The sequence below is a fragment of the Eucyclogobius newberryi genome, unplaced genomic scaffold (genome assembly GCF_026437365.1).
Source record: "Eucyclogobius newberryi isolate DKJ021-1_F unplaced genomic scaffold, fEucNew1.0.hap1 SCAF_3, whole genome shotgun sequence".
Taxonomy (NCBI): Eukaryota; Metazoa; Chordata; class Actinopteri; order Gobiiformes; family Gobiidae; genus Eucyclogobius; species Eucyclogobius newberryi.
This window is the reverse complement of record NW_027315945.1, coordinates 28,012,015-28,034,888: the sequence shown is the minus strand read 5'-3', so window position 1 is coordinate 28,034,888 and position 22,874 is coordinate 28,012,015. Positions and strand designations below refer to the sequence as shown.

The 22,874-nt window shown below is 40.6% G+C and overlaps 1 protein-coding gene across 1 annotated transcript; it reads left to right on the top strand.

Moving 5' to 3' along the window:
- The first annotated feature begins 58 nt into the window (after positions 1–58).
- mindy3 (MINDY lysine 48 deubiquitinase 3) lies at positions 59–22,553 on the top strand. The gene is made up of 16 exons (XM_072460061.1): positions 59–258; positions 908–1,224; positions 1,547–1,626; positions 1,718–1,778; positions 1,867–2,082; positions 2,166–2,217; positions 2,595–2,709; positions 2,791–2,864; positions 2,965–3,044; positions 3,248–3,318; positions 3,643–3,723; positions 12,338–12,410; positions 15,498–15,570; positions 19,389–19,476; positions 20,543–20,614; positions 21,452–22,553. Exons 2-16 carry the CDS (start codon positions 1,131–1,133, stop codon positions 21,599–21,601), a joined length of 1,380 nt encoding a protein of 459 aa, XP_072316162.1. The 5' UTR covers positions 59–258; positions 908–1,130; the 3' UTR covers positions 21,602–22,553.
- The last annotated feature ends 321 nt before the right edge of the window (positions 22,554–22,874 follow it).

Below are 22,874 nucleotides of genomic sequence, written 5' to 3'. Positions count from 1 at the left end.
CTCAGCGCTTCTTTCTATGGGCGGGTCTTTTGATTGACACAACTAGAAACCAATCAAGTAGCAGGAAAAAGTGCTACCCCCATGACGTATCTGGAACATTCTAGATTTTGACCAATGGGCGAGTACGTCACGCTTTACGCACCGTTTTTTGTAAATCTGATGTAAATAAACGAATGACAGAGACGCTGATGAGAGTGAAATTGCTACAAAACACCGATGAACGATCAATAGCGGTTTGAAGAACTGAGCTAATTTCAGGTAATTGCGCTGTTACAACGTCTATCTAGCTTACATATAGCATGTACGAGCATTAGCATTTACGGAGGCGGACGAATAAGAGGGAATGAATCAAAGAAAGCAATGAATCATTAGCTGCTAGTTGTGCTAATGCTAGCTAAGTGTTGGCATGGGACTCTATTATTCAATCTCAAACGTTTTTACAACGATTCTGTTGCTCATAAGATTAGTCCATAAACTGAGGCTTCTTCTTCTATGGCGTTTTATGGCGGCTGGTATCCAAGCGTTATATTCCCGCCAGACTTTTTAGACTTTAGACTATTCTTTAGACTGCATTCTTCAGTTCAAAGCACACGAGTTCCAAGCGCAAGAATTCCAAGCACATGATATGATCCTCTTCTAGCGCATATTTGTGAAGAAGTCACAAAACGAAACACTATTCAAAGCTATATGAGCTACAAATGTTTACAAAATCATTATCATTATTGAAAGGTGGAAAAATGAAGTCGAAAGATTAAAGTCTGGCGGTAATGCTGCACTTGGATGCCAACCGCCATAAAACAACAACGACATTATTGAAATGTGTTTTATTATTTATTATGCGTTTTGGTTGAAAGTGCATTTTTTTGACCGCATTGTTGAACTGTGTTTGTCTTAATTATTATTATAGTTGCTGGCTACTTGATGTCCATCCTTGCCGCCAGTTTCTTGCCTGCCCCTGTTGTTATCAGACTGATTGAAGCTCGTGGCCAATGCCGCAGGATCGGTCCGCGAGAGAAGTGGTCGGTCACCTCTGGAAGCCCCTGCAGGTCTCACCAGCAGACCTCTGCTGCCTCCACAAAGTGTTCAATTTGAAAAGGAAGCATCTTCGGACCTCTCATTGGTGAAAGACCATGTCTGAGTTGAATAAAGAAGTGGTGGATCTGGTTTGGGGGAAACCCTCCAGTGGAGTAGTGTCTGCATCCATCTTTCGTAGATGGGCCCAAGGTAAGGCTATGCAGAATATCATTCAACAGGTCCCTTTTGATAATCAGAGTCAGAATCTTTAGTAATGTCCACACAAACAATTTGGGTGAAGTTGCTTCAAAACAGAATAAACATTAACGGCAAACAGCACAACAAAGGGGCATATTTTGTCCCTGTTTTTATGGCAGCTGAGATGAAATCTTCTTTTCATCTAGCAGACATGGCTCAGATAATTTTATCTCAAGAGGCTAACTGGATGAATGATTAAACAATGTATTGCATTTGTTGTCTGTTTTACTTGATTCTAAAATGTCTTTTTTTTTTTTTTTTTTTATTGCCTCAGGATTTGTTTTCAGTGAACATGAGCCCACAGCACTGGAGCAGTTTGAAGGAGGTCCATGTGCTGTCATTGCACCTGTTCAGGTTTGAGTTTATATTGTTTATCTACCACTACACATAATTTAACTTTGAACAAAAGCTATTTGTAAACAATATATGTGTATTTTTTTCACAGGCATTCCTCCTAAAGAACAATCTATTCAACAATGAAAGTCCCAATTGGAGACAGATGTCTGGTAAATAATAGCTATATAATAAAAGCTTCCAAAATACTAATCACAATCCTGACAAAACCATATTGATTTTTTTTTTCACTTTGTATAGAGGAGGAACAGAAAACTGCACTGTGTTCAACTTTAACAGAGATTTTGGAATCTGCCTGCTCTAGTCCCTCCACAGGCTACTGCTTAGTGACATGGGCCAAGGGACAGAGCCCACATACGAGCAGCACACACACAAACGCACAAAAACAACCCCAGCCAAACTCTCAGAATGTACCAGAGCCTGAGAGCAGCCAGCCAGCCCAAGAGCAACAGCCCTGTGAGTCTTACATGTGCCATATTCAAATTCCACTGTGTTTGTCACTGTCAGCGATTCTAAACTGTCTGTTTTCTCACCCAAAGCTGCTTTGGCTATTGAAGAATTTGGCTTTGAAAGGTTTCACAGTGTGCTCCAGTAAGTTTTACCTGTATTGTCATATTTTATTGTCTGAAAGACAGCGCATGTAACTCTAGTTTCATTTATCAGTAGCTGCTGACTATGCACTGATTTCTCAATGAAGTGTATATCTTTTTAGCTTTCCAACACATACTGTCTGTCACACAAACAAATGAATGCTACTGTGTCTGCCAGAGGAGTATTGAACTTTCATTGCGCAGAATACTTACTGTCAGCAAAAAACTACTGCTGACTCAGAGTGAACTTGTAGCGTGGCAATAAATAAAGACAGCTTCACAACAATGGAATCAACGAGAGGAATATTTTATAGATGTCAAATTAGTTCCATGTAGTTAAGAAAATATTTTGAATTGTAGTCTGTTTTGTTTTAGCAGTAAACGATCTATCATGTCTGTAGCTGATCTCAGAGAAGAGGTGCTGTCTCTTTACCACACCTGGAGGGGGTGCTGTGGAGTCTTACTTTTCCTTTACTCTGTCATTTTCACCAAGGTAAAGTTGGCTGTAAGTGCAAGAAATGATCTGTATGTGGTAACAACTGTGGTAAAATCTTGCTATATTTTTGTGGTACAGGGAATAGAGAATATACGGAATGAAATCCAGGACACGTTGGAGCCTCTGATAGACCCTGTGCATGGCCATGGCAGGTATGCAATGTTCTTTACTAATTACACGTTTGTTAGAACAAGTAATGATAAAAGTATGGAAATTATATTCTTTGCACTTTTTCTATTTCTATTTTCGTAGCCAAAGCCTGGTTAACCTTCTTGTTACTGGCCATGCTGTTTCGAACGTATGGGATGGAGACAGGGAATGTTCTGGCATGAGTAAGAATAAAATTACATTACACGCCATGCTTACGTGTTGTACAAAACAGAGACTAGATTACCAATCTTGATTTAAAGGCATTCAATCTCTATAATTTCTACCAGATACTATAAATTCTGCATTCTGCATAGTCATACAAATCATTACCATTTGTGTATAATTATGCAGTGAATATTCCTTCAAGACCCTTTCCTGTTTGCAGAACTACATGGTATACACAAGCAGGCAATGGTTGGCTTCCTGACCCTCATGGAATCGCTTCGCTACTGCAAGGTAAAGCTTCATTACCACTGCATATTGGAGAAATATAGTTTTATGGTAACAGAATTATAGTTGGTGCTATGTAACATAAACAAGTCATACTAAATTAATACTTGCCTTCTCACGTGCGAGTTTAATGAGATTTCTCAAACTAAAGTTCCAGCTTTCCCACTCATTCTCATTTCATATTCTGGCATTTGCAATCACTTGTTTTGTACTGTAAATACAGCGATAAAAGTGTGTCAAATATTATATATTAATAATATAGCTTATTGATTTCCAAAATGTTCCATTTCACGAACAATCAGTCACTTTAAACCCAATTTATTATCGTAGGTTGGGGCATTCCTCAAATCTCCAAAATACCCTATTTGGATTCTTGGCAGTGAAACTCACCTCTCTGTGTTCTTCACCAAGGTAAGTGCAGCGCAGTCATCCAAAAGCTTATTTCAAACACTGGGACCTTGTGTGAAACATAAGCCAGACTTCCCTGCCGCTTAGGAAAACCAAAATATGGAATGCGCTTAACAGATTTAATATATTGGAGCAGGTCAGGTATCAATGTGTGGGGGAAAGTAGGAGTGGCTCAAGCGGCGTTAGTCATATATGGTTAGTCTGAAACCTGGCGTTAGAAAGTATTTGCAAGAAATCATACACTTCACACTCATGAAAATATTAGCTTTTTGGGGGGAATTGAGTGTGTAATCGCATGTGCGGAAGGGAAATTGATGTTTGCTATAGTGTAAACCGTCAGAACGACTTCATACATACATGAAAACACGCTGGATTGTTGCCATGGGCTTTTTTCCATCCGTTATCCCGCATTCACTTCCTCAAACACTCATTACCACCAGCATACTTGGGCACAATGCACCCTGGGTGAAGTGTCTTGCCCAAGGACACAACGATGGTATGCTTTACTGCACCCCTGTTGCACCTGGTATCCCAGCAGTCTTTCATCCAAGTACTCACCAGGCCAATCCCTGCTTAGCCTCTGAGATCTGATGATATCGGGCTTTGACAAGATTGTATGGCCACTTGTCAATGGTTCTTATTGTATCTTAATTTCAACAATATGGGTACTTAATTTTTTTCCATTCACAAACAAATCTCAGACCAAGAAACGGCACAAGAAGTAGAGATTTCTTTAACAGAAAATCAAGGCAAAACATCCGTAACCCTAGCATCCAGTTTGCTGACTTTTTTTCTTGCACCTGCAGTTTGTTATGTAATGTTATATACGTAATAAATGCGGGACCAACTTAACAGGGTCAAATCAGCCTGACCCTGGATGTTTTCGGGTTAGTATTGTCATCAAATACATTTTTGTGGTCACAAAATAATGTCTCGGTTCTTGGAAAATACCTATATCTTCATTCAGCAACATGCAAATGCAATTACGCACACAGAAACATATGGGACAACCCTGAGTTAGAATACCATGAGGTCAACTCTACTCCAGGAGACACTTTGAAGTATGAGTCATCAGATGGCTGCGCTTGTGTCAGTCGGTGCATTCAAACAAGCCTGTTTATCATCACAGAAGTTTACTGTAATTTAATCTTCAGTTGGTATAGTGAGAGGAAATCAATTCTCCTGCTGTTGCAAAAATGGCACTGAAGAGGCCAAAAAATCCCCAGCAATCATCTTCATTATAAAGCAATGCCCTTAATACTCCATTGATTAAAGCTCTGTTACACGCCTAACTGTGTGCAAGGCGCGTGGATCATATGTTGGCCCTCTGATGAGCGTCGTCATGTGCGCTGATGACCCTCCCCCGGCACCGGTGACATGTTCACATATACACAGATACATAGTTAAACTCTTACAAGTGCATTCCTCAGTGCAGGGAACCTAATCCTGATTAGTATTAGCTTTGTATGTGTGTCTTCAGGTGGATGACTTCCTGTAGGGAATGTGAGTCCATAGTTCCCATCTGGATCCATTTGTGCTGCTGGAGAGTGGGAAGTGTCTGCGCTACACACATCCACACATTTAGCCACGCACAGGCTCCACACCATAGGCACTAATGGCCTCCACCACTTTGAAACGGCGGTGTAACACAATGACATCTGCTCACAGGCTTCATTCAGAGCCACCTCTTGTCCTTGAGAGGAGCAGCTATTTTGAAGCACACTTTTTTTTTTCCCAACACAAAAATACACATTACCTGGTTATGCAGCTTTTAGGCCTGATATCGAGCCACAAAAGCGGCAAACCTGATCCCGTCCTCTGATGTGTGCATCTCTGGGGACGGGTGTGTGTTCCCCCGAGTCCCCACAATGGCAGTGTGTGTGACCACTGCTTTTAGACCATCACCGTAATATTATTAGTGTTTTTATCTAATCTACCAACACCAAGGCCGTTTCACTTTCTCCGACTGCCCCCAAACACACACGGCTGTGATAATGTGTATATTAAAGTGTGGCAATGGCATGTAAAATGTAGATGCTAAGAAAAAGGCTCGATACCAATCTTTATGATATGATAATGTTTGTTTTGTTGTTGTTGTTTTACTTTTCTTTTTGGACAGTAGAATGTAATTTTCTACACAAAATGTTATCTTCTTTACCATAATGTTTTATAGTACAGTCATATCAAGACCACTCTGTAATTCCTTTTCAGGATCAACACTTTCAAACAAGTATCTTGTACCTGTTATATTAATTTGTTCCTGCGTAGCCTTTTTAGCCTTAAAATGTTCTTTAGTCAAACCTGCAATGAATTCTAAGTTTCTGAGATGCCAGAGAAAAGGGTAGGTATTGGATGAAAGTTGATTTTGGTCAAACATGAGGTGTAAAAACGGAATCATGTTTCCATTTTGCCCAAGTCAGACGTTTCCAGTGGTACCCCATTCACTGCTTTATAGTAGCCCCCCTATGGGAGTATAAAGGGGGCTGAGGAAATGAAGGATGCATTAGTGAGTGTAGTGGCCAGTCTGAAAAAGAATCTCAGGGCCTCCTCCTTCTATAGCCTCGCTGAGTGATGAGGTTAGCAGGATGCATGGCAAACACTCAGGGGATTTTGTGTGAGTCTTTGTTCAAATGTCTGTTGTAGTCGTGTGGGCCATTTTGTGAGAAGAGCACCTGTGGCACACCCAGCCCATGAAGACGCCCACTCTTGTCTGGACACTTACAAATGTCCTTCAATGTCTGCTGCAGCAGACACTTTCAAGCACTCTTGGCTCCAGTTAGGTTAATTAAAAAAATTCAGAAATGCAGTTGTACCAGCTGGCTGATTGTGAACTTTAACTCATCATTAAAGTTACTGTATGATTGGGCTGAAATGGCTAATTAGATTAATTGGGACTTGTTGATAATGGATATCATCAGCAACTAATGCAATTTTTGTTAATCATAATAATTTTATGCACTGGACTTGCCAACATGCCACAATTTTGATTGAAATGGCTTATTTTGATCATTACCAGTTTGTTTATATTCTATCAGAAGGTTCTCGGTCACCATTTTACCTTAATCTGCTTAAAATTGTATTTATTGCCATCTGTAAACATATTTTTTATTATAATACATAGGAGGAAAAAAAACATATTACAATAATAATAATTTGCAATTCTGTTTGAGCAATGAAAAAGTTTAGACTGCTATATATAACAAATGACAAAAAGGCAATATAATGTTACTTAATGCACTCTTTTGTCTGCTTATTACTGCTTATTTGGACCTTTTTTACACATGCCACATAATTACTGTTGCAGCAATTTAGCAGAAAATAACTTTTGAGATAACAGAACAATATTCTTGTAAACTAAACGGCCCAGATGTCAGAAAGTGCCAAAGCTAACAATATCATTTATCTTAGTAACTGGTCTTGCTGAAGGGAGTTTGCACGATATAATAATGGACTAAATGAGGCATTCGTGCAAGTGGGAGCTAATTTGAACATGCTCGCAGTGGAAAACTCAACTTGATGTGAATAACTTAAATAAGGTCCAGAATCAGTTCCGCGCTTACAAAAATGATCTCACAATCAAAGTGTGCATGCCGCTTACCCACACAATATTACAAAGCGCTGTACATCAAGTCATTAATAATTTTTGACAGGTTGGACTAAAGAGCATTGTAATCTTGTGAAAACCAGTCCATGTTCCTGTGAGCGTTCTACATTGTTGTGGTGGGTCCCCAGTGTGCTGTTCCCCCATTAGCACACTGTACAAGTATCCTCTGGTGTCATGTCTCCCTTTCTGTAGAGACACTACCTTTTCTGATCTGTGACAGTCTCATCAATCACTACTTTGTTGTAAGTCATCCCTGGGACATATCAGCTACAATGGATAAAGCATATTACTGATACAAGTTCAGCTATTGTTCCATGTTGTCATAAAAGACGTAGGCTACTTGAGGTGAACCAAACAAACAAACGTACAAACTTGCACTTGTGAGTTGATCCTTTCCAGGTGCAATCATCTAAACACTGACTTTGACTCATGTTATAACATTGTATTTCTGAACTGGAGCTGTGATTTGTTTCATTTGCGCACTGCACTAAATAACATTTCTGATGCAAGTTCCACCACCTGCTTATCGCCATGAAGATGTTATTGCTTTGCCTGTAATGGTTCACACTATGGCATTAATGTTATATCTTCATGGACAAGCAGGTGACACCATCAGGAAAAGCAACTGATTGAGGCGAGCCAGTTATTTCAAGGTATTTTAGAGCAATAAAAACGCCTTTAATTAAAACAAATGCAAGATGGATAAGTTTAATGCCATACAGTAGAATATTCCAGGCAAGTAGTAAGTACTGCATCTGCTGGCACATTGAAAAGTTAAGCAGTTATGAAGCTAAAACATTTGTTAATATAACTTTTTAGCCAACAAGTTGTATTGCACAAAAAATAAAAAATACATACATCCTTATTGTGAGCAGGCTTGCTCCACATCTCCACAATGTACTCTTGTATGGCCTGGAAGAGCCTCTTCCTGCTTGTTTTCATGAAAATGTTGTTCTTTTAGATGCAATATTCCCCAATAATATGACATAAAACGCTTCCATCTCCATGAAGAATGTTCCGAAGTAGGGTTTAAACTTTCTATTTCCACAGAAATCATGCAGGTGACTTTCCACCTCCAGAAAGTTGCAACGTGTCACTTTAAACTGCCCATTATTAATATTTTTAAACCTTTTTTGGAAACTTGAATCTGTTTTTTTCTACAGTATAATCTTAAATAACATTTGAGTTGTTATGTTCAAGGGATGTCATTACTCTGTAGGTACAAGACAGGACACACAGGCCCGAGACCTCTGCTTTGTCGCCCCGGAAACTGATCTCCGCAGACGCACTCTATGGCCACTCAGAGGCTCTCAGCTCAGACAATAGTCCTTTTGGAAGAACCAGAAAGGGTAACTCTAGTAAAGCATGTCTATCTGTCCTGTAGCTTTTCTTTGCTAATGTGGGGACCGAACCAAAAGATGAAAGAATGAATGGAGAAGCCAGTATTGACGATAAAGTCGAGAGAAGGAGCAGGGGAAGTACTCCAAAAATAAAGAAAGCATTTATAGAAGGTTCAAAGGAAGAAGCTGAAGAAATCTGTAGAGCAGGAAAAGGACATTGTTGTTCTTACACTACAATAATGATGGGAAAATGCTAAGTCGGGATACTTGATGAGGTTCTGTGTGAGGCAAGAATAGTTTTGCAACAGGAAAACTGCTTGTTTTTTGAAACTGTAGCACTTGAAATTGTCGGCTACTCCAATATTTTTCAAAATGATAGAATTCAAGATTACGCATTTGTTTATTTTCTTGGAGTGCTTTTGTTCTGCTGTGTGGCCATGCTGTTGCACTGTGAGGGGCCCATGATGTGTACACAAAGCTTGGACTCCAGAGATTGGAACGTGCTCTAAAGAAATAAAAACATGGCAGAAGTACAATCTTTCAGCTTCTCAAACTGAATATTGGTCCTACGTGTGGAACATGAGCGGTTGACCATTGGTTAGTGCAGCAGATAAAGCCAGATATTTAGTGATTGGTACAGTAACACTTGTAAATGGAAAGCATCTGTTTCTACTGTATAGTATATTCAGAACCAAAAGGAAATAGTTGCAGATGACTGGCTTTGACATCTTCCCAACAAATGTATAAATAAACTGGATTTCAAATTCGAGTCCACATATACAAATAATGTTGCTCTGTAGCCATGTCTTTGCGTTTCTGTTTAATCCAGTTCTATGCTCATTGCTCAGATACTTTACTCAGCCACTGCTCCTATTGGTCAGCTTCTGTCATTCATTCTGACTGAATACAGATGGATTCAACCAATCACAGTGAAGTGTGAACTCTCCAAAATAAGCAGATAGTCGTGGTTACCTCTTTAAGCATCATGAACTAAGCTCTAGAAAATTGTGGTGTACATTTTTTGGTATCTTCCATCCTTCCTGTGATAAATATTGTTTTAATCTTCTTTCAACTTACTACATTTTCTTGAAACATGTTAAAGTAGAAATGGTTACCTAAGCTTTTAGAAAATCTTTATCACTTAGCCTCACACTAGTCAATGCAAAAAAAACAAAAACTGTTCTTGACTCAATCACCAAACAGTGCACTTTAGAGAGTGGACAGTCATATCTCCCGTGTGGAGCGCACTAGCCCCCCCGACATGTTTTTCAACTCTGCTGCATCTTCCTCAGGCCTCTAATAAAACGCAGATCAAAGGCAGCCGGGGCAGACTTGTCATCACACCCACCAACGACCTGCCGCCATCATGACAAAATCTGTATCTTCTATGACTCACTATTCTTCTCTCTGTGCTCATTAGCCCTGTATTAGGCCGTGGCTAATCATATGTTTTGTTCCCGCGTGTCTGCCGAGGACCACTTACCAGTCTGCCGCTTTGTTGACATCCTGGAACCAGGTGATTTACGCAGAACAAGCTCATTTTGCACATAGTAAACTGCGGGTGGTGCTGCTTGACGCGCTCCTCAGGAATTTGAACCCATATACGCAAACTATATCTGACAGCCCAAGATCAATTAACCTCTCCGTCGGCGAAAGAGAAACACATCGTCTCCGCTCGACTTGAAGACGGCTCGTTTTTCAAAGTTGCGTTGCTTATGTTAAATCTCACTTACGGTGTCATTCGTCAACGTTGTGACTCCTATGAGACACTTTAAACACTTGACTCCTCCTGAGACAATGCAGTGACCCCCGTCCACCCCATAAGCGCAACATCGCCCTGTCAAACACTACACATCCATACATTTTCCCGCAAATTTATGGATGTGTAGTATTAATGTATCCAATGATGCAGCGTGAATGCGTTCTTTCGCCTCTGTTTTTCTTTGCGCATAAAGAGGCTGCAGCTGGGAGTCATCTCGGTCTTACTCTCATAGTTAGCCCCCAGTACAGTAATAAGCATGAAACCCAAGCAGCCCGTGTGGATCTGGAGGCTCACGCTTTAATAACGGCCAGCTAAAGGAGATGAGCAGGCCTCACCGACTCCAAAAACATGCCGTGTTTGTCCAGTACTCGGTTGTCATAAATACACAATCTCCTCCCGCACTTTTATGGAAGACCAGTTTGAACTTTTTTATTAGCTAGACAACGATCGGGCAGGACACGAAACCCTGCGTTGTTAGTAGTGTCTTGATTACGTTGGATAAATATACCTACTGATGGTTTAATATCTTCCAATTCTGCATAACCACGAGGCGCCAGACAGTTTTTTTATATTCCATATTGGCAAGTAGGTCTGAGTGATATGACACGAAAGAGCAAATCACAATATTCTTATCGGTTGCATTCTTCGGTTCGATTTATTTTTTGTCTTATTGAAACAAAATCAAATGGCTTTCAATTTGCATAGAATTTCCTGAACACAAACGATACATACTTTTAAACATTGCTAAATCAACAACTGCACAAATGATCTCCGCTCCCAAATAAGTGTTTATTATCTGTTCACCTCTCAATTAAAAACGCCCAACTTGATCACTGACAATAACAAATGACTTAATCTCAATCAAAATCTGTTAAATCATGCAGGCCTGTTGTCTAAACTCTTTACAAACGTGCCAAAATTGGGTAGAATAATGAAAACCTGATCTCTTGTTGAATTGTATGCAATATTTAAAAGTAATTCACAAAATTCACCACATCTAGACTAATAATATTCAACACAGATGAGGGGCAACTAAATGCACTTGCAAGTTATAAGCTCTGATCAGGGAAAACGGTTGTGAATGGATTGTACCTTTTGGTTATTCCATGACACATTGCAATATAATCAATAGGAAAACCAGGCTCTTGCCCCTCCATCCGGCCGTATGACATTTTAGCCTCTGAAAACCACCAATCAGCCCAGATAAGACGGAGGTGTTTTGGATGGTAAGTTAGAATGTCTTCTGACAAATCACTTAGGCTCCTTTTGCCTCATTTGCCTGCTTACTTCAATAATGCTCCCCCAGCTGTTAAATGACCCCACTTTTCTTTCCTTTAAAAAAAAAAATATCTTTCTGCAAAATATTTCATCTGCGCTTCCATCCATCCATCTGAGTTTATGATTGCACCTTGGTAATGGGATTTATTGCAGTGGATTAGCATTTGTATTATTCCTTCTGTATCAATTCATATTTTACACTACGCACACCTTTTTGGCATGCAGCTTTATTTAAATTGCGTTGCCCGGACTTTTATTAGAATCTGCAGAGTGATCAAATAAACTTGTATAAACGCAGCGCTTTGGGAGTTCTTCCTGTCGCGTTTCATTTCCAGCGGTCTCTTTATAGAACGCTCGGTCTTGTACTGCGTAATCAAACCGCATCAGAAGGCATCACCATGATTTATGTACACATGCCATCATCGCTCTTGCTAAAAATTCCCCCCGCAAACACTGTACGGCCGGTCGTGAATTGCGGCCAGACTCGATTTCCTGATTGCGTGTTTTGAATGAAAACATACCGTCAAGTTTATCAAGAGATCAGTTAATAACACTAAGGATTGTGCTGATTGCAATGGCCACTCGCGCTGCATCCGACGCGATAAAGAACCGGCAATGTCTTTTTGTCTGCAGGAGATGTCCCTGGTGGGGCCCGAGTCTCCTTCAGAACAAGCGCGGAGGGTTTTCCAGTCGTTCGACCCTGAAGGTAATAAGTGTTTCATGTACTGTATTCACCGTATGGCAAACATGTGATCATTACTCATTTTATTCACGTTTTTATAGGCAATTTTGGTGGTTTATTTGTCTATTAATGGGGCAGCCATACCGAGCATGCTGCACAGATGTGGTATAATTAATACAAATATTTCTCCAGCTAAAATCTGTAAATGTTTCTTTTCACTCCATCAGAGGAACCGAGCTCTGTTACGGTTCTTTCTCCTCGACCGTTGTTGTTTTGCTTGTGAGATCAGATCCATAGACAGCTGAATCAACCGTCCCGCTTTTTCTGCTCTTTCTTCTTATTGTTTTTTTTCCCCTAACTTTTTCTTGTCACTTCAAGGTGACCGGAGTAAAGTTGAACAGGAAGTGCACGAAACACAATGACAGCAGAAGGGCTAAAGGGAGGGTCAAAGATGTTTATGTAGGTCTTGTTTTTTTTTTTGGTTCCAGTTTAAATATACTCATGATATAACAGTTAGTTGGAAATGGAAATCGAGACGCGATTGAGTTTCTCCTACAGTCTGCCAAGTTTTCACGAGATTATGTCACACCAGTACAATTTTACAATTTTGCAACAGTTATCAGGAGAAAAACTATCACAATTTATTGATAATTCACCATTCTTGACTTCATGATCAACAGTGAACACCTAAGTTTTCTTTCATTCACATTGTATAATTGTGTTCAACTGCCCTTGAAGCCTCCCGTGGACAGATTTTTACTATAACACTTAAAATAATGGCTCTGTCCACTGAAACTAGATCGATCACGATTCCACGAGTATATAAACGATGTCATGAAATCAAAGTTTCAGAATGATGAATTAAAGTTTTATAGTGAAAAATACTTTTTGGAGTGTTGTTCTAAAATGGTCATGATTATAATTTTTGTAGCTCTTACGATTATTGTGACCTGAATAATCACTGTATTGACTAAATGAATAATCGAAGCATCCCTATATAAGATATCAATTTTAGTATATACCTGTTTGTCTTTGATTATATTTCATTTCACTTCAAAAGCTTTTACCAAATATTCTTTAAAGGGCCTGTAAACTCCTTCCCAGGTATTTTCTTTCCACTGGAGGAAGATCTCAGCCACTTAACTCGTCTTAATTTAATAATGTGATTCTCATGCACCATCTCTCCGCTCAAACTACATTTCACATTATGTCTCATTGTGGGTTATGATGAGGTTAGACTTTATTAAAACATATAAATGTCTTGTTAAATTAACATTCTTCCTTCCTCGTCTTTTTAGTCTTTGTTTTATTAGTTTTTGTATTCACGAGGCACATGCTTGACCTGAAGTGAACATATATTGAATTAACCCAGATTAGCTGCTCTGGAACCGTGACCTCGAGAGTTTATGAGCAGTTCGTTGGACTTGGATGATACTTGGACCCAGTTTGTCCCTGCAAACAACATTATTCACTCTACGACTTCGAGAATGCATATTTGTTTACATTGCGATCTGCCCCAGCAATGTCCAGCTGTTAGTGTTGTCCAACCGTCCACAATAAGTTACTACAACCATAAAAATGTGCGCGTCAATATGTTGCGAATCTGTTCCGAACCATATGGCCCTCCTCCTCACAAGCGTCTGCTGTTTATTGTACGCATGTTCCCGGAGCGTGTATCGACACAGTGGAGTACGCTTGAGCCGTGTTGTCTAAAAGCACTATAAATCTGGCCACGTCACACATGAACCCGGCGCTCGTCGCAGTGTTGTGGATTCAGGGCGCCAGACGCTCAGAAGTGGATCCTCTCTCACTCCCACTCCTTCTTCCACATGTCTTTAATATCTGCTCATCGTCACTGTTTTGTCTGCACCGTTTTCCCATCTCTGCCGCCTTGGTCACTCGTAACAGCGGATCTGAAGCGGGTTATTTGATAGCGTGAAACCTGACCGCACGTTTTTAATTAATTCAGGGTTTTCCCAAAGTCTTGAAGGAGTAGATTAAGATGTTTGCCAGTTTACCAGAGGGTTGAGAGTTTAATTCACGCGTTACACTTAACCACCTTGACTTATTGCGTACTTGTAGTCATAGTAATGGGTTTGTTGCCGCAGAAAGGGCAATGACTACAAATGGGTCGTATTTAAATCTTGCATAATCCACTTTTATAATGAGGACAATGATCATGACTCTATAAGAAGTATTTTCATAATCATGACCGTTATTTGTACTTCACAGATTCTAAAGCACAAATGAAAAGGCCTTTTTACAATAAAGACTAATCACAAAGATAATCGCTGACGACAAAAATAATTGCTAGTTGCAGTAGCCCTTCTGTTTTAATGGTTTTCCCTCGTTCACTCACTTGAGGTTGTGTTTTGATTGATTGATTGATTCATGCATGAGTAATCTTGAATTGTTCTACATTTTGAGTGCTCCTGCTATCGACGCTCACAGCCGTGTACATTCAGACTTGTCTCTGCTCGTTCTCAAAGGACGCACTAGAATCATAGATTCACTTCTTCAGTTTTTAACTTTCATTCAGGTCAATGAGCCCATTTCACTGATCAGGTCATTTTAGTTCAAAATTGCGATGTGATAGGTTATTGCTAAATAACAAAAAAAAAGCACTTTGAGAGATCAGATTCAGGAACAATGGGAAGTGTAAAATTTTTTGGGTATAACCTGTTCTTCAGATTATTATACATCCATGAAAGTATCAAGCCTCAAGATGGCTCTCACTTGTCTGCTGTAGATTTTATTTATTTAACTTATTTTGAATCCAGAAATTTGACGAGGAATTGATTGTGTGCGTTCATATTTACCTGTTGGAGGTTTGGCCTGGTGCATCATGAGTGCACATGAAAGTGAAACACTATGTGCTCGTCACACACATGGTCCTGTTTGCACTCCACACATTTGGGTGTTTTATGCCTCTTTTTGTTCAGGTAAAGTGATCATCATGTTGAGGGAAAGTAGGTCAGAAGAGACGGGACAAGGTGCATACGCTAGTGTAAAGTCCAGATGAGCGCAGTCCCAGGACATGACGCAGTAAATCACCCAGATGTTGTGTGGATGTGGGTGAAGGCCGTGGTTTATGTTGTGTGCCTTTTCCAGATAACGGTTTCATCCCTGAGTCTCTGCTGGAGGACGTGATGAAAGCTCTCGACCTGGTGTCCGAGCCAGAGTAGTAAGTTTTCTTTTTCGTAAACACTTTTGGGCATGGGCTATGGGACAATATAAGAATCTTGAAATACAACCTGCTCGTCTCCATGGAGATCATGTAAATAAACTTTTTCTTAGCTTTTAACTCGGGCGGGGTATTGCCTGGTGCCTCACGATACAATGCATATCCCGTTACAGGGTCCTTGACACCACACATGTCCTGTGTCCTTCAAATCAATGATAAAAATTCAGTTTTGCTTATGTAGAAAAACAAAATGCATTGGAATTTCATGTTCACAAAACAGAATACATCATCATCAGAATACAATTGTCCTATGAATAAGTCACAGATTATGACTTAATCCAGCAGTCAGCAGGTTAATAAGTTCATAACTTGCCAATTGGTAATTAAATTATGTTGTTTAAAAGTTTCACAATATTCCTCTGTATCGATTTGCTTATTGTTTATCACGATTATATTCCCATTATATATCTGCTACAACTTTAGTTACAACAGTGTTTCCTTGTCATTATCTTACTCAGACTGTATTTTGAAACATGTTTGAGTGAATGTGTTGTCCTGCATTTGAGGCTTGAGTGCTCAGAGAATATCTCCACCCACTGCTCTGTACTTTATTAAAAAATAACATGTAAGGCTCCGATACGCCACGTAGCACTTTGTCCAAAGTACAAACAAGTAAATGAAAAAACTGCTGCTTAAAACTTCACTCTGAAGATGCAGGCTCAGTTGTGTTTCTAGTATTAAGCGGTTTTAGATTGATATTGCTCATTTACAGTGAACATAATGTAAAATAATGAGCTACATGTTATAGTGTCATACTGAATACCCAAAAAAGCATAATATGTCTTCTTTAAACATCTCTATCTGGCATTTGTTCAATTGTAGGTGTTTTATTACTCTAATAGTGAGGAGGGACCCTTGACCTGTTGACTGCTTGTGTCCATGAGATAAATAAATACATACATAGTTTATCATTTAGAAGTTGCTTTGTTCAAAAAGAAAAACAATAATTACCAAAAAAGCTTCAAAAATATATTGTTCATTTTACAATCCATTCACATGTTCATTAACTTAACCAAAGCAATAACAGGCACCTTTCTGATGGATTAACAAAATATCATCTGATTATTCATTTAAGATATCGCCCACTCTTATGTACATGTGTGTGTAGGTGTGTGTGTGGGGGGGGGGGGGTGTGTGTAGGTTTGTGTGTGTGTGTAGGTTTGTGTGTGTGGCACCTGTAGCACGTTTCAAGTTCTAACTCCTTAGTCACGGCCAGGCCAGGTCACCAGCCCCTTGCTCGTATTTCACTGCTATAAAGTAAGACCGCTATTAAAGCCCAGGAAGAAACTAAAAACCGAGAAAGCGAGTCTAAAACACGGGCTTAGGGCGAGATCATTAACAGCAGGAAGAAAGCACGGCAGAGGGAGGAAATCTCTTTAAAGTGCCACTTCACACAGGAGCACTTTCCCATTGGAGGAACGCTGAAGCCTCCGAGTGCTGCTGATCCAGTCTGCGGACCCCAGATGGCCAATACATCACAACAGAGGAGGACAATCCCACCGCCAACAGATTTATACAACACCACACGCAACACAAACTTAACCGCTTTCAGCGTGAGAAGAAAAAAAACAGTTACCACCACGCAAAACACGATCCACTGAATGAGACGGTACAGGTCAGAAGAGTGTTTGTGTGTGGTCGAGTTTGGCTGCAAGAGCATTCATAATCTAAAGAAACGTGTGAAGTGGAGTTCTTTAATCTATATAAAAAAGATATGCACACAACAAAATGTCCCTCCTCCATTGTGGCTTCAAATGATTTCAAGTGTTAAAGGTGCCATAACATACTTTTTTTCACGTTTCGTAGTCTATCCTAAGTGTATAATTGATAATAATAAGGGTTGTGCAACACCCTTAAAACCTAATAGTTAAGAAATATCACCCATACCTTGGACCCCCTCACCAACCCAGAAATGCAAACGGCTTGGTTTGATATTTGCCCCCACCCTTGCGAAGAGCGATCTGGCTCCCCCGCCCAACCCGTGACGTAGTCTCAGAGCGTGTGTGCCCCGCCCACCTGTGACTTAGTCCCACAGCTGTCTGCGCAGCAATGCGCAGCGATGCGCGACTGAGTGAGAAACGATAGAACTTCAGGATGACGCGTGCTTGCCCTTATGACGCGGTCTTGCCCCACCGCCCGTCAGTTTGGAGATTTGAGGAAAGGAGATAGTCTGTACTATAGCTAAACACTGCGGGAATCAATCAAAAAAAACACTCTGGGTACATATATGAAGCACAAATAGCAATGTAAGAAGGTTAAAAGCTCTGAAAAGTTGATTTTGCATGTTATGGGACCTTTAATGCTCCTGGATGTGAGACTCTTGAACAAATTTCTGCCCAAGTCAAACTTTTTTCAATTTTTGCCATATGATCAGTGATTTATTATACTGTGGTGTCTACTAAATTTGGCCATGATAATCTTTTCAAGGGCATTTTTCATTCCCATAAACCAGTGGTGCCTATTGATAAAGAAGACTACAGTGCCCCCCCCCATAGTCTAAAACAATATGAGTTTTAAAATTGGTATTAAAATGTAGTTTGCCGTGCTTTTTCCTTGTATCATTAGAAATAAGGAAAGACTAATAAACAAAAAGAAAAAACGAAATTACAGATGAAATAAAGTTAGAGACATTTTTAGTTTAGTAGAGGCATTTATGTCTTTTATAAACTGTGGGAAAAGCTGCATCAAGACTTATTTTCTTCACTAATCAGCTGACTGCACCGACACGAGGAATAACTGTGGTTTTCCCAGCTCATGTCCACTCTGTTCTTTAATAAGGTCATATGCAGTCACATGTACTGTACGTCTAGGAAGGACAAAACTTTAAATCACTCTTTTCTACGCAAGGATGCATAACTTTCTACGTTGTATGCCTCAGAAGCCTTGGATCTCGTCCGATAAAGCGACTAAGCTGAGCGGTTGTCACACGCTCACCTCTCGGTCTTGGCTTGAACCAGGCCGCTCTCTGCAACACCTTAAAAGGACAATCTCATGTGCCTATTTCTTTTTTATCACATGAATAATAATAATACAACTGATCCAACGTGCAGGAATGTCTGACCGGGGTATATTTAGTTGTACCACAGTATTCTTAAAACATGCACACACTCTTTCCAAATCATGCTTTCGTGCCAGACTGAGTGATGAGATAGTTCTACTGTAAGGCCAAAGCATTTTTATATTTCGTTAAAGTTTCTGTGCCTGATTTTGAACCATGAACGAGGAAGCTATTTCCCTTTGAACTGTTAGGGCCTTGAAAGGTGCTGTACCGGATTCTTAAAAACGTGTCGTTTTAATGGGTCTATAAGTACTTTTCACAACTTTCCATAGGAGCGAGCGAGTTTTGCCGTCGAAATAAAGCTATAAAACATTAGCATGCTAGCACGTTTTATAGGCAAACAACAAACAAAGGACTTATTTTCACCCCAAGAGCTGCTTCTACATTATATGTACTGGGAAAAGCAGATTTTCCTTTAAAGAAAAATAAAAAATGGGAACAGCCCCTTTTAAGGTTGCTCTATTATGTTAAAAACGTAATCATTATCCAATTCATATTTAAAAACACAATTATTTGCCACACTTATTTATGTACTGTCTAAATTTTGATTAACTGAACAGCTCCACATTTCCATTTATTTGTGCATTAAAACATGTCTGCTTAACTTTAACACTGTATTCAGCCTAAATGCAGAAGGCTGAATCTCAGACCTATGTTCAGTCCATTTTTATTGTTTTAAATACTGTCTGGTTCTTTTCAGCGTCAATTTGGTGAAGACGAAGCTGGATCCAGAGAGTTTGGGTGTAATTCTTCTGGGGCCATTTCTGCTGGAGTTCTTCCCTGATCAGGTAAGTGTTAAAGCGACACCCAGTTTGTCACACGCCACAATTATAACAGACACTTGGGGTTAAACACACGCACTAACAACAGTTTCCAGAGTCTTCGCAAAGCACTCTTTTTGTAAATCAAAGGTTGTTGGGGGGGTTTTCCGCCAAAACGCATTCCTGTGGCGTCTCATGTGAAATCTGTGTGTGCGAGATGGCTGTTTTATGATCATCTTTTGTCTGGAAGCATAAACAGAAAGAAGCAAGACGCCTTTTTATGAGCCAGTGCATAGACGGAGAGCGAAAGGGAGAGATAGAGATGAGGGGAACGGTGTTAAAGTGATCAGGGCTTTAGGGACGCCGCAGAGGAACGAGCCTTGAGCCGCAAAGAAATTATAGTACCATTAGCCAACTGGACACACACACAGCCACGCGGGGATGGAGCGAGGGGCTTGGGTTTCACATAAAGGCGTATAAACTTAGACAGGCCACGCTCTCAGACAACACACGATTAGCATTCTGCACCTCGGAGCCAAAGCGACGCGTGGGAAGTGTTTAAGTTCAGTGTCATTGTCGGTTACGTTGCTGTACAGTGGAGATTTGCAGGGTTTAGGTTTCTCCCTGCACACAAACTCTGTCATGTAAGGGTGGTAAATTTTGACGTTTCTCCTGATAATGACGGTGAGATCCTAAAATGAGCGTGCAAACGGCTTGGATGATGTTAAACTTGCGCAAAAAGTGACCGGACTGTGAAATTAAACGGATCTGGAAGATGTCACTGCAAGACTATTGATGATTCACTCAGTATTTCTCCGTTGCATTCCAACTGTAATCGTACATTCTGTTGTAGTGGTGTATATATATTGGTGTATATATCACCGAGCTCTACCTCAGACACGAACATCGTCACGTACATTCACATTTCACGGAGGATTTAACCTGAAGCTTTGGTCACGGGCAGAAACCTCCCGTTGGTTTTTCCGTGTTCTTTCTGTGTTTGTCTTACCTCCATCTCTGTTTAAGAATAACCTGCTCAAAAGCCTTTCAACAACACACACGTTTTTCACTCTCCGACCGCCGTCTGTTTCAGGATTCAGGAATCCCAGACTCGTTTCCAGTCTACCACTACAACGGGCTCAAACAGTCAAACCACAACGAGAGGGTAAGGACCAGGGATTTTCAATTTTTTGTTTTGGTTTATCCGTGCATTTCATCGTAATATTTCCAGTCTGCTCCCGCCACCGCTCATGCACAGACGCACACAAGCTCCTCCAGAATAAACAGTAGCGATTACAAGGCTAATAGCTCGTCCATCCATCCAAAAACCCTGGCTTAGCGTCCTGTTTGTCCGGCATTTCAGCTCAGGGGCCAGTGTCAGCAGCCTCACTGTGATGAATGGCCCCGCACAGGTCATTAGGAGAGCTCAATGTGATGAAGAAATGTCACATGGCTGGTACTCAGGAATATCAAGTTCTTCTTTGTGCTGCCTGAAAGTGATGCATCTGCTGGGGCATTGAAAAGTGTTGTTTTTATGATCCATTATAACCTTGTAATAATATAGTATTTAATATAGTTGTAATAAGCTTTAAACTAAACTTTTTTTGCCATCATGACTTTATAAGTACAGCGCATGTTTAAATTACTATTTGTTTTAAGTCTAATTGTAATTTCACAGATATTTTCCAAGTCATTTGGTGACTGTTTTGCTCTGAGCGCCTCCAGGTGCCAAGCGGAAAACATGCGGAGGGCCTATAAGGTCATGATGGCATTTCCATTCCTACAGTTTCAAATGGGAAAAGCAGACCCACACACTTGGCTGGTATGTGTTTGTGAGTGTCTGCTCCAAGCCTCCCTCCCGGACCCCGCAGAGGACGGGCCGGAAAACACATTAATAGAGTTGAAGCCTGTCAAAGCCCGTGGAATTTGCTGAAGTTTGTGTGTTTCCTTAAACTATGCAAACTGTGCATGAACACGCACTGTACTCGCTCTGCCCTCACAGGTGGAGTACATGGAGGGGACCGCTGTGGTGCTAGGGTTCGAGGACCCCATGGTTCGGACGGACGACACGCCGGTGAAGCGCTGCCTACAGACCAAGTGGCCGTACATCGAGCTGCTGTGGACCACCGACCGATCCCCCTCCCTCAACTGACCCAGCACTGACTCTGTGCACACTGACCGCAAAGGTCCAGCACATCACAAAGACTGGAATCTCACAGAAACGTTAATGAAGACACAACTGTACACAAGACATTCATGGACAAAACGCTGTCGCTCCTGCACTCGCACATTCCACGGAAAATCTCACTTTTGCCATTCCACTTGTCACTTAATCGTCACAAAGGTCGTTAACGACGTTAACATTTTAAAATTCACTGCTCTTAGGTTGCGTTCATTCATATCAATTCAATAAAGATCTTTCCAAATGAAGTTGGTGGGCAGCTTGCTAATAATACTATGGTAAAGTTTTCGATACAAGTGTAAACCGGTTGCCGTGGTTCAGGGTTACATCTTCTGCAATTACTGGGCCACATGCAACAAAAGCTGAAAATGCAACATCTTAAAGTGTCAAAAAGTGGAAGTATTGTCTGATTTGTGTACGTGAAGGAACAAACAACTGATTTAAAAGTTTTTGTGGGTGTTTATAATATGTAATCAACATTTGTAGATTTTCTCACTGTAGATATATTTCAAAAACAGGAAATGTCCCCTAGAAAACAAGGCGCTCTGCTCTGCCCGTCAGATAGTTTAACATCAAATTTCCCCCAAAAAACATGAACCCAACCTACTTTCGAAACATCTGCTACATCGAGCGATAGACAGCTGCCTGGTGTTATGTAGGAAGAGATGTGTGCATGTCATGAATATGTTTAGCGACAGGACTGTTCAAGTGACAACTTACCAAAGCCTCTCACATTTGGGACCGTCGCAAAGTGAAGCGTTTACAGCGTTCGGGACCAGCCCACACGCGCACCGCCGCAGCCTGGACATTCTTCAGCGTTCCTCAGCCAGATGGAGAGGTGCAAGGCCACACCCGGATGTTGGCTGAGCGGTTGTGTATTTATTATCACTCTGCGCTCTGTAATAAATACTTTTTGGTTTGACTGATGTGCGTTGTTGGTTGTTTTGGGGCCTAGTTTTGAGCTCGTTGACACATTGGGGTTTTTTGCTTTTTTTTTTTGGGGACGTCTATAAGGTCTGGGGCAAGCCCGCTCTAAATCACCAGTGATGGTCCAAAGTCTCTAAATCACAAAGACAATAAATCTTGAAAACGTTTGTGCTGGGTAACTCAAAACTACAAAAATAGATCGGATGGTGAAGCAACAGAACGTGCAAATATAATGCCAAGAACTGACATTTGAGATGGAAGAAAAAAAGTATTGTTTTGTAAAAGTTTGATTGTGCAACTTTTCTAGAGGAGGATG

Coding starts and splice junctions, on each gene's coding strand:
- mindy3 (XM_072460061.1), top strand. CDS start 1,131: ATGTCTGAGTTGAATAAAGAAGTGGTGGATCTGGTTTGGGGGAAACCC. Junction 1,225..1,546: donor CTTTCGTAGATGGGCCCAAG/GTAAGGCTATGC, acceptor TTATTGCCTCAG/GATTTGTTTTCAGTGAACAT. Junction 3,319..3,642: donor AATCGCTTCGCTACTGCAAG/GTAAAGCTTCAT, acceptor TTATTATCGTAG/GTTGGGGCATTCCTCAAATC.